This window comes from Hyposmocoma kahamanoa, unplaced genomic scaffold (assembly GCF_003589595.1).
Source record: "Hyposmocoma kahamanoa isolate Upper Pololo Valley unplaced genomic scaffold, ASM358959v1 172, whole genome shotgun sequence".
Lineage (NCBI taxonomy): Eukaryota > Metazoa > Arthropoda > Insecta > Lepidoptera > Cosmopterigidae > Hyposmocoma > Hyposmocoma kahamanoa.
The window spans coordinates 792,083-804,373 of NW_020653622.1; the positions used below are offsets into that span (position 1 = coordinate 792,083).

A 12,291-nucleotide genomic window follows, 5' to 3' on the forward strand; every position below is an offset into this window, starting at 1 on the left:
TTAATTGTATACTACGTGTTAGATAAAGATGTATGGAAATATGTATTCTATAGCATTTACGTTTATTTGAAAAGAGCAACCCCTAGAGTTTCTTGCTCTCAGGGAAGTCAGCATAGTGAACGAGCAGTAGCTTAAAAATGACGTTTACAAGTGTAAATATGTTACCCACGGAATAAATGATTCTTTGACTTCGACTACAGAGAAACCAGTGATGTGGACGCTTAGCTCGTGTATCCGTGTATAGAAGCTTGTGTATCTGTCCGGATTCTCATCGAGGATCCGCACCAGTATTGTCAACTCATGCGCAGTTTAATGTTCACGTGATTTGACGTCGAAAGTAATGATGTTTATTGGAAAATTGCGATGATGTCATCTATTATTTGGAATTACGAGTTTTGGACCTCGCCAGTATTTTGAATAAGTTCATCATCTTTATGATCGCCATGATTTTAGTAGCAGTAGAGCTCCTTGTGAAAGAGTCCGTCCAGGGAAGTGCTGCCACCTTACCTATTTCTGCCGCCATGCAGTAATGTGAGCATTACTGCGTTCCGGTTAATAATAATAATAATAACGTTTATTGCAAAACATGTTGTTACATAATAGTTCTTATAGTAGTTTACAGTATCAAATATGTACCCTGTAAGGGCGTAGCAATGTCAATTTTTTAAATATACATTTTAATTACCATTAATTAAAAGCTTTGGAATAAAAGGTTTGGAAGGGTAAGGGTGCTTATGTCTCAGGGTGATGGGTGCAGGGGCAGTCCCCTAAGATCTTTGCGATTCAAAGTTTTCAAAGATTGCGAGTGTCGCTCACCACCAGGCCCACGACAGTTCAGAATTTGGTATTTCTTTTTAAATTAGAAACTACAACAAATCATTATTAAGATTTCATAGTGTTTCAAATTATGTATGTGTGAGTTTTAGCGACAATCTCAATTGGCTTTGATTGATTCCTCTAAACAGTGAAAGTGTAGAATCAATCACTTTGCAAAAAATATGCACTAAAGTCATTGACTTACAATTATATGGACGTCGGGTCCGCGCTAAAAAGTGTCCGAACTTATAGGGCGTTAAAATCGTATACAGAGCGTCATTCACGCTTTAGTCTTCGTTTGTTCGACTGACAGCGAAGCAAGCAAAATTAGACAGTACTGCGATGACATTACAATTTAAATTCAACGTTTTAGCTTTTTCATATTCCTTTACATGTCACTACGTTTAAATAGGTTGAGTTGGGACATTTTTTTCGTGGTTTTTGTATTCGACCCGTCGTCCATTTATTTGTAAGTCAATGACTAAAGTTAAGGGATTGATTACTATACGGTGTGAAAATACGATGCCAGAAAATTTTCACGATAGAAAATAAACACAAACTTACTTCGAAATTTTACAAAAAATCCGCCGTATTCAATACGTACTTTACATATACCAATGATTTTTTTTCAAATGGCTTTAATTTGATTTTTTTTTTAATATTTTCTGAAATAAAGCCAGTATTTTGCCGCTCGACCCTAGCGAAATGAACCGTATCAGTACGGGAAAAATTGAATTCGAGCTAAGGTAGTATAGACTCTTAAGGCATTTCCATTGTTGTTTTTTCTTCCGTGCTTAATATATCTGTTTCTGTAAAAGTGTTGGTCAAAAAAAAAAAAAGCAATGTCAATTAGCAACAACAATATATAAACGTTTTTCAAACGTTATCCAAATATATCACGTGTTTTGTCCACGTGAAGTTTTATTTAAAAATAGATGACGATTTAGAATTGATACCTACGCCTCATAGTATTATGAACAGGTTTACTATTTTTGTATTAAAATTTTGCATAATCTCCGCAAACAGTTTTAAATATATTTTGTTTTTAACCTACTTCAAAAAAGGTTCTCAAGTTGACTATACGCTTTTAGTGCATGTTAGGCGATTTTCCGACATTCAAGAAGAATGAATTAAACTCATTTCAAACATGGAAGAAGAAACAATTTACGGGCCTTAAGCCTCGATTACTATCAGAACCGCTGTCGCAAAAACTCACACTATCATAATGTTGAACACTATGTAATCTTTACAATAATTGGTTATCGATTCTAATTTTAAAAGATGTAACTTATTTTGCACTTAATATTAGACATAACTGGTTGGTAACTGTACAACCTCGGTCAACCGTGACCATGGGACCTGAAAAAGAATGAAGAATGAAGAAAAATAAATAAAACAAGCTGAGCCTTGATGGTCACGCTGTGAATTCGGAATTATAATCTAGTGTCAACTGTTAGTGTCGCCAAGGAGCATATAGATGTCGCTGTCATACTTTTACGAAATAAACATCGCGTATTTTGAACGAGAAATTTTTTCCTATGTACTATTAAATAGAAAAATAAACAAAATATTGAATAGATTTATGTAAATAAATAAGTTCAACTTAACTTTTAATTATTACAAATCGATATTTAGACAATAAATTCGAAAATAATATTGTTTCCACTGCGTCCGAGTAACTATTTTAAGATTACTAAATTTGACATAAGAACAATATTACTTTAATATTAAAGGAGCGTTATAGTAAATACGAACTGAGTGAATAAATAGTCACAAAGCTGCCAATAAAACATCATAGTTTTAACATTTTAACAGGCTTACTTAAGCGCGTCATGGTACGAAAAGTCAATGTAAGGTTAAAGTAATATTGTTTTAAGAGGTTGCGTCAGGCCCCCTGTAAAGGGCCCAAAACGTTGGTTTGTTTGAAAAAACAAATATACACGATTTAAAACAGGAATAGTAGTTTTAGTTCCTATATTTTGAATTGTTAATATAATTTAAACTTTACTCAGTTTGCGTAACGTTTAAAGTTCAATAAGAAGACGACGAACGATTGACGCCTCTATAAGTTCTACAAAAAAAAAAAATTGACCATAATCCTCTACAAGAACATCTGCGGGGTTCTCAGACAAGTTAAGGATGCGAAAACGAGATCACATACATGTCACAACTTGACTGCCCGCTTCCTCTCACCAATGACTACCTCGAATAGAACTCTCGAACAGCGAAAGCACTGAATCAATCTCTTTGAAAAAAATATGTACTAAAATTGAGGATTACTTTACTGTGTGAAAACAAGGTTCCTAAAAATTTTCACGATAGAAAAAAACACAAACTTATTTCCAAATTTTACAAGAAAACCGCTATGTTCAATAGGTACTTTCATATACCAATTTTTTTTATATCAACTGAACTAAATAGAATACGTATACTGTATACGTATACGATATACATTTTTCCAAAAAAGCCAGTGTCCCTGTCGCTCGACCTAAGCAAAATGAACCGTATTAGTGTGTCAAATTAGGACGTGATGTTTCAAAGTGACGCTTAGTCATTTCCCGCCTTATTGTTTCTATGCTTGAGCAGAACAAATCACATTCGGAGCGATCTATTAATGTATTAATAAAGAGTTTCAAAGCGTCTCAGTGGTAATGTGTAGGTATAATTTAATAATGAATCATTGATTATTTTGTTGTTTAATTTTTTAATTTTTTTATGTTGTGTTCAATTGTTAGTTGACATTGCGGTTTTTGCGCCTATTGTTTTTGCAGATCAAGCGCTGGTTCAAGTTGAAACCAATTTTAATTTTATTTTTATACACGATACACGATCCTTTTTTTTATTCGAAAACAGTTCTTGAAACCGAATAGCTGGACAGAGCTAAACTGGCTGGCATTTGGGTAAAAAGGCCGGACACCTTACATTTTGAGGATTTTTGTTTTAGTTAATTAATATGACAATTTTTTTTCCATTTTTGGATCATTTTATCAAACAATCTTATTGTAATGAAATAATAATAAAATTGAATAAATTAGTTTTGTTTATTATTAATCGTCTGTTATTGCAATTGAAATCAAAATTAAATAGAATTTGGTCAAATATAAAAAGCTGGATAAGCCGGACAAACCGGAAACTCCACGAAGGACACCCGCTATACGTATCGGAAATATAATCATTCAGTATCAACATCTATTACTTAGAATATAGTAGGTACTATGAATTTGTCGAAAGCTTTTGCTTATGTGCACATCGTTGTTAATATCTTTTATGGACAATTTTGTTTTTTTTTACAGAACGATTTTGTGATGTCACCCTTTACTGCTCACCGAGCTTTGCGACGCAAGTGTCAAACAAGGACACCGTTGAACCGCAAAATATCAAAGGGGTGTCCCTCAGGGCGCATAGGTGAGACCATAAATATTTTTTAACTATAAAGAAAATCAAATAATTAAATATAGTTTTGTTCTGGAGTACATGTAGATAAAAATGAATATTTTTAAGTTTCTTGTAACAGCTGTATTTTGAAATATAAAGGAAAACGTTTATTCATTAATTTGAGTAACTTTATACACTTAAATCTAAAACAACAAAGTGACTAGTAATTTTAAGTAAGTGTGCATAGTGGCGCAAAAGAAGAAAAGGTTACGCCTCAGCAATATCTCTATCTAGGGCAAGACAGACGCGGATTTTCAGTCGTTCCTGTGTCAGCGTCGGCTGAGTCCTATACTACAAAGGTTTAGGTAATTAAGTAAAAGTAAACAAACTTCAACTGTCACTTGGTTAACCAGTCAATTACAATATTTAGTAGTGAGTTTCATACGTCGTATTACTGCTGTACTCGTTTAATTTAGTCACGTGTTATTAACTGTCATCTTTTTAAAAGCTGGATTTTAGGTTGTTTATCGTAGGAAAATTGTGATACGTGCTGTGTGTATCCTTTGTTGTATGCATCGAGTATATAACTAGAAATAGAGACGAAATAAGGGCCATTCATTCCTGGCAACTCATTAGGCAAATGGGCCTTATATCACTTTTAAATATCAGCTCTCGTTTGCGCTGAAATCACAAATTAGAAAGCTGAAATAGTACAGCGCCAACAACTGACTTGTTTGTACGTCTTCGTATATTCCAAAAATATTCTGTATTTATTGTAATAAGAGATAATATCTCTATCTCTAACAATGGGGTGCTGTTTCATTCGCTGGTGTGGTAAAAACAGTAAAACATCTATTTATAAAACAAACGGAATCACATTTCATCGGTAATTAAATATTTAATATGTAATTTTTAAATTTTCATCCATTATAGCAAAGCTCAAGTTATGAATTGAAGTGAAACAATTGCCGACGCCCGTCAATTGTTTCAATTTCGGGCTGGCCAATCGGAGCGCAGTTGTCACCGTAATGATTTGGCAGAATAGTTTTCGAACAAATTAAATGACATTTCGTCTCTATTTCTGGTTATATACTCGATGGTTGTGTGCCACATTACACGTAAAGATTTACATGCAAATATAGATTTTATTAATGATACAAAGGCCGAACAAATGTAAAGAAAAAATCGTTCGATCTGACTGCAAACCAATGTCTGTGGTTTGTTTCAAGATGTCTATAGTACATTCTGTATTAAGGACGGGAAATAAGGAATTACTAACGATAACTCTAGTTTTGTAGTTTTTACCGTCCGTGATATATACAATGTTTTTCATCACATTTGCGAGGATATACTCGTAAATACAATTTTTATTTCTTGTATGTGAATATGGTTCACAACACAACAAATTGACTGCCTCTGTGGCCTGACGGTTACCATGCCACGCAGATATCCCAGGTTCGTTTCCCGGGCCGGGAGAAATATTTGTATGGCCTACATTTGTTTCTCTCGTGAGTTTGGGTGTGACACAGGGTTTCCCTAGTGCGGGGCTATTTTTTTTAATGGATGTTGCAAATGGCAGGCTCCTTGTGTTTTTTTTTGATGATCAGTTGGCCAGCTAGCTAGTCTTCTATAGATAATACAACTCGAAGTAAAATGTTGTAAAAACAAAGGCGCATACAGCCATAATAGATTGTAAAAAAAATTAACAAAATTTTTTTTACAATCTATTATGGCTATATACAGAAAAATAATTAAAATCAGTTATACTGAATTCTTAATAATAAATATTTAAGTAGCGTGTGGCTGATTTGCAATTAAATTTCCGTTTAGATAACTTTTTAAGGGAATGTTTTAATTTTGAACTTAAGTAACCTGCTTGCTTAAACTTGAACCTGATCTATGTAAGGAAGTATAACGTGCTACAAATAAAAAAAATACTTTTTTTACCTTACTGACCATGGCTGTAATGGGAAGAAAAAAGGCTCGAGGGTCAAGTTTACTACCATGCAATCATGCTATTTACGAGCAAGTGTGATGGAAAGAAATTTAATCGTTTCAGGGTGGTGCTGGCAGCTTGTTCAGAGCTCTTGGGATCTCTGCTAGGCGCTCATGAGGCACAAGGAGAGCCGGTGTTGGTCATCGACGGCGCCGAGCCAAAACATTTGAAAGCGCTTTTGGATTACATGTACACCGGGGAAATGAACGTACATCATGTAAGTAATATATAATAATATGGACATTAAGGGCGCATTCAAATTAGCCGCTGTTAGACGCGCTGCAGCAGCGCTGCAACCGCGCGGCGGCCGCGCGGCTGTCGCGCGGCTGAAGTGCGACCAAATTTTTAGTGATGTTTTAACTTTCGACTCAGTTACACGATGGACGTCGAAGTCTGACGAAGAAACGTTACTTTTACTTATTTTGTTAAAACTGAAGAATAAAAAAGAATACCAGAACGTATTAGAATCCGGTCGTTACCTTTATTTTATTTTATTGTACGTGATTATCCTACAACACGATTAGCAAAACAAAAGACCGAGAAAAGAAACGATGCCGCCCCAATACATGGTTTCTAGTCCTATACAAAAGCACATTGTAATATTACCATTAAATAGTTACAAAACTCGATTTGCGAAAAATATTTGTAAATAGATTTCACCTTGTTTACGGGATTTTATGGAATTTTTACGTTCGTTTAACACTATTCTTCACACTTGTATTCAGAACCAAAAGATGTAATATATAGTGGGATCAGAGTTCTTGGGGCACACACTTCGCGTTTAGGTATGGTTGTAGTTTTAGTTTCAAAATTGTCAATAAATTTTCGACATAAATTTTCCCGTGCCTTTTTTTCCAGTCGATTAGAATAACTGGCGGAACTGATATCCCTATATTGCAGGGTGTTGTTTTGCATTCTCTATAAATTCTTCAACTCGATTTTAGTCCGTCGTAGTTAATTTGAAAAATTAACATGTACACCTCACTAACCGTGACTGCAGCGCGATTGTCGCGCGGCTATACAGACAGGCTAACAGCGGCTAATTTGAACGCGCCCTAAGGTTCAATTTACTTTGCCGCGGAACGGATTGGAAAAGATTTTTTTTAGAAAACACCTAAGATCGTAGGGACAAAGAGGTGGCTGAAAAACAGCGCTATCTGCGACAACAACGGTTGCAGGCAGCACAAGCTGAGACACCTCCTTTTGCCCTCTGACATCGTTTTGGCTTAATATGTTATTTATGTTAAAAAGTGTCATTGTCGCAATAAAGGATATTTGTATTTGTATATGAAACTTTACATAGCATAATGAACTCTATATATCGCACTGCTATTACAATAGTGTTATAACTCGAAATATGTGAAATTCAAGATTATGCCATTGTAGAACGTAAAATTTGATTCTTTACACGACCATAAAACCGTCGATAGAATATTGTAAGAAATAATCAAAAGATATCCACTAAACTCAAAATGAGACACGCTTTATGTGAGCTAGTTCTGGCCAAAATAGTCCTTATTCAAAAATATGAATTTATTTTTCTTTTTAAATATGTATAATTGGCAAGTGGGAAATAACCTATACATAAATTTACACGGGAAGTGATAATTCGTTTTGTGATAATTCGTTTTTCGTCGATTCAGAGAAAATACACTTTTCGAGTTAATACACTATTGTATTAACAGTGAGATATATCAGTTGTGTTACCTATAAAGATTACTGTTTGACGGCAGAATTAGGCAAGGTGGCAGTACTTCCCTGGACGAACTCGTCACAAGCACCTTATGAAAGAGTTCGTCCTGCGCGACCACTTTCATCGTCATCCCACAATTTTGAATCGTTCTCTAATTCTTTTTCTTCGTCATTCTTACTTTGCTTCGTTCCAACGCCACTCTCGACAAAATTTTCGAAGAGAAGGGACGTGGTGCGTCCTCTGGTGAAGAAGGATAGCGAAAGCTGATTCAAGAATTATAAGATCAACGAAGAGCCGTTCATAGACTTTGCTAGTATAATTTTACGTTTTAGTTTACACCTATTTATCAATACTGCCTCTGTGGCCGAACGGTTACCATGCCGGACTGCCACGCAGAGGTCCCAGCCTCGATTCTCGGTCCTAGAGAAATATTTGTATTGTCTACATTTATTTCTCTCGTGAGTTTGGGAGTAATTTGTGGTTGTCTATACATATGTGTGTCCATGGCACCCGCGACACATTTTCTCTAGTGCGGGGCTATGTTAAGTATGTGCGTTATTATTATTATTAATATATTATTGTATATTTTTAGAAGTCGGAATAATGAAATTGCAAAACAATGTATTTTAGAATAGATGCAGAGCACAACGCAATTGTTTCTGTTCGACCATAGATTAGGTAACATTCTTGTACGTACGTTTCGTTTTAAACACGATTGAATGTTTACCTACCCGAAGTATTGGTTATTTTATAGTACATAAAACATTAAAAGCTATAAAATACCTAAGGAATAATCAATTAAACAATAATGATATAAAGCAAAAAATAAAACACAATGTGACAAAAATATTGAGGCAAAATTTAAATGATATAATGAAAGTTGCAAAGGAACGTTTTGACAAGAGACCTCTTGTCATGTTAATGTCACATTGATTAATTATTTTTTGTTATTAATAATTTTGGCTTGGATACAAGTCCATTGAGCCATGTCTTCGTTTAATTATGTTTCTGTAAATTTGGCCGCCACAAAGAGGATAGGCAATTTGAGGCGGCGTGCTTGGATTGACTCGGGATTCCTAAGAACGGACTGATACGGGTATTTTAGTTCGAGATTCGTATAATTTCGCGTTTTAATCCTCGGTTAAGGCACAATAGCACTATCCTATTCCACTTTAAACTAGATTTCACAAAATAATTGAAAGTCAAAATAAAAACGACACTTTTCTTTCCAAAAGGTCCAGAGTGAATGAATGATGTCACATTGATATTGAGAACAGTGTGACCGTTTGTGGCAGATTTCTGCCAGTTGGGCAAATTAAATTTTTATTCATTTTCATTGCTGCAGAACATGATTAGTTATATTGAATGTGGCAGAGTTTGGCAGATTTGGGAATATTCGGGAAGTTCTTTATTATTTTTGGGAACAAACTGAAAACTTGTTATTTTCTGCTACTACGAACAAACATCTGAAGCGAAATACAAGACAATGTTATAAACATAATGTATATCAACTTGTAATCCGAGCTCCTACAGGCTGTACTCAATTAGCTTTTTTGATGCTTTGATAATGAACCACAAGTATTGATAGGTCTCTTTAATGCATGTAATCAAAAACACTGGGTCACAAAATACAGGGGATGGCGACAGCCATCCCTTCTTTGAATGAAATGCGATTTACAACAAATATTTAGTAGTAAATAGGTTTTGCCCTCATTTTGGGCATTAATGGGTAATAACCCGATTAAAACTCGACATTAACAGCGCATCTCCTACTATGACTCTAAGAGAGTTTAATATTCGCGTATTATCTTACAGTTATTTTACGAAATTTGTATAGTAATTACGCCGAACGCTTAAAATCACCACAAAATTTCTTCAGCTTACAAAAATACGCGGAAACCTCTATTTTTTTTATGTAGCAAAATTATACGAATTTTAAGCGATGGTGGGTGGGATCGTTTACCTTTGTAACTACGAACAATTATGGTTCAGGGAAATTACTACGGCGGTTTATTTATCGAAAAAGTTAATAAAGACAAAGTGTTACATAAATTATCACTTAAAACACTAAGCGCCCAGTTACACGAGCAGAAAGATTTCGCGCGGCCGCCGCGCGGCGACCGCTCAGTTGCCACGCCTTTATGTACATTAATGACGATTCTGAATTTTATTTACTAGGCAACAACATTTAAATTCCTCTGAAGAAATCTGTGAGTGCAATGAAATTCGTGTTGAATAAATGCGTCCTAAGTCTAAATCACAATCGTCGTTATGTTGCCATATCACAAAATAAAAAACAAAAATCTCACACGACTCAACAGCGAATTTTGTTGAATCAATTTTGTATGGTTCTCTGAACGTCTAAGATTGGAGTATTATTAAGTAGAGTAGGATATAGACTTGACGTAAACCACAGATTCCGTAATAAGTTGATGTATTAATTAAAAAGTGTACAGTATGGTTTTGAATGCTTATCTGTGGCCGATCGTTAGTGAAGCGAGTTATCAACTGTCTTTTATGACTATTTACACGTCCAATATGTACGTTGTTAAGTTAGCAAAGTAACGTACCGTACACGGTGCAAAAACCGTACATGCTCCCGAGGGAATAAATGAGAAGAATGATTTAGTCAGATAAGCACCCAGTATATAGCAAAAAACAAACAAAAACGTATCAGTAACTACACATGGAGATCAGCAAAGTGAAATCCTCGTCTTTTGGGTTTCGCTTCGGTGTAGATGTGTTCTGAAGATGCAGGACTATGCGTTTGCTGCATCTCGATATCATTCCGATGTTGTCTCTCAGTGTGTGTTGAGGGGGGTGTTCGTCTCAAACACCTTCTTTTCAAATGTCTAAACAACAGCATCATGGTGTTATATTCTGTTAGATGATGTAATTCGTGACGTAGATGATTCACGATTGTTTCACAGGGTGTACGTACGATATTTTGTGACATAGTTTATCAATTTCTTCAACGTAATCGTGTAGTTTTGTTGTGGCTTACCAGTATGATGTTAGGTTAAAGTACACCAGTAAAGTCCATTCGTCGTGTATTAGTTGTAGTTTTCCAGTTTCGTCAAAATGAATTGGATGATCCTTTTCTATGGACGTTACCCTGTACGTAATTAATTGTTGTGGTCGTGCTACACTTATGAACGTGAACAGCATCAATAGCACTGTAAGTAGAGAATATTGTGTTCTCCCTTTGCAGGATCGAGTGTTACGTGGTATGGATCTTGGTGCACTAGGAGTTGTTGTCGATTCTTGTACTGATTCGGTAGTTTGTAAGTTCTCTTACAGGGGCAGCGGAAGAAGTTTAGTAATCGGTCGTGTCAAGTGACCCCTTTTAGTTTTTAATGTGACTACTCGCACTTTGTCGTCACTACCAGGATGGATTTCCGTCACTCTACTGAGAGCCCATTTGCCATTTGCCAGGCGGTATAAGTATTCGTCCTTGACAAGGACAAAGGGTCGTTTCTAGAACTCTACTCAATGCTCAAGCCAGTTGTATGTCCAGTGCTTGTGCTTCCAGTGCAATCCTGACTTGAGCATTGAGTAGAGTTCTAGAATACGACCCTAAGTTTCCTTTTTCTAGATCCTTCTGTGGTTACTGCCATTTGCTGCGCACCTGTAGTTGATGTAAGTATTCACGCGACCAGCGTTTCCAGATATGTAAGTTCATTTGCTCCACTACTCGCCATCTACTTCTTAAATCTTGCTGGTTGAAATCTTCTTCTCGCGATAGTGAAAGTAGTAGCCCGCCAATAAGAAAGTGTCCCGGTGATATGTATTCTAGGTCGTCGATATCTTACGAGAGCGGGCACAGCGGGTGTGAGTTCAAGCAAGCTTCAATTTGGGTAAGTAGTGTAGTGAACTGCTCAAAAGTAAGTTTCTGATCGCCTAGAACCCTCTTAAGATGATACTTCATAGATTTAACGGCCGCCTCCTATAGTCCGTCAACTGTCGGCCAGAGAGGTGCGTTAATATGCCACTGCACTTGTAAGTGGGTCAATTCATCGGAAAATAACGACGTTTGAAATGTCTTGTTTCGTTCGAAATCTTCTTGTAGAATTTTCGCAGCACCGACAAAGTTCGTGCCATTGTCCGAAAACATGTGTTTTGGAGTTCCTCTTCGTGCACACTTCCTCTCGAAGGCCGCGAGAAAAGTCTATGTGGTCAAATCAGAAACTAATTCCAAATGGACGGCCTTTGTGACCATAGAGATGAAGATAGCGATGTTAAATTAAGACCTCCCCTTTCTCATGTTGTTCTTCGCAGTTGGTTAAGTTATTTGTGTTCATTATTTTGCTTTTCATTTGCAAGGCTCGCGTGAATCGCAGTGTCCAAGCGAGTACTCGGGTTACGCGCTTGAAGTTGCTGTATTTATTTATTAGTATTGTTGTAGTTTCCC

The 12,291-nt window shown here is 36.0% G+C and overlaps 1 protein-coding gene across 1 annotated transcript in view; it reads left to right on the top strand.

Annotated features, from left to right (window-relative positions):
- The window catches only part of LOC113225755, a 140,297-nt gene that overhangs the window by 69,058 nt on the left and 58,948 nt on the right, over positions 1-12,291 (top strand). Inside the window, exons 4-5 of the mRNA XM_026458165.1 lie at positions 4,110-4,221; positions 6,251-6,404. Coding sequence (XP_026313950.1) covers positions 4,110-4,221; positions 6,251-6,404 — 266 coding nt within the window. The remainder of the gene's footprint in view (positions 1-4,109; positions 4,222-6,250; positions 6,405-12,291) is intronic.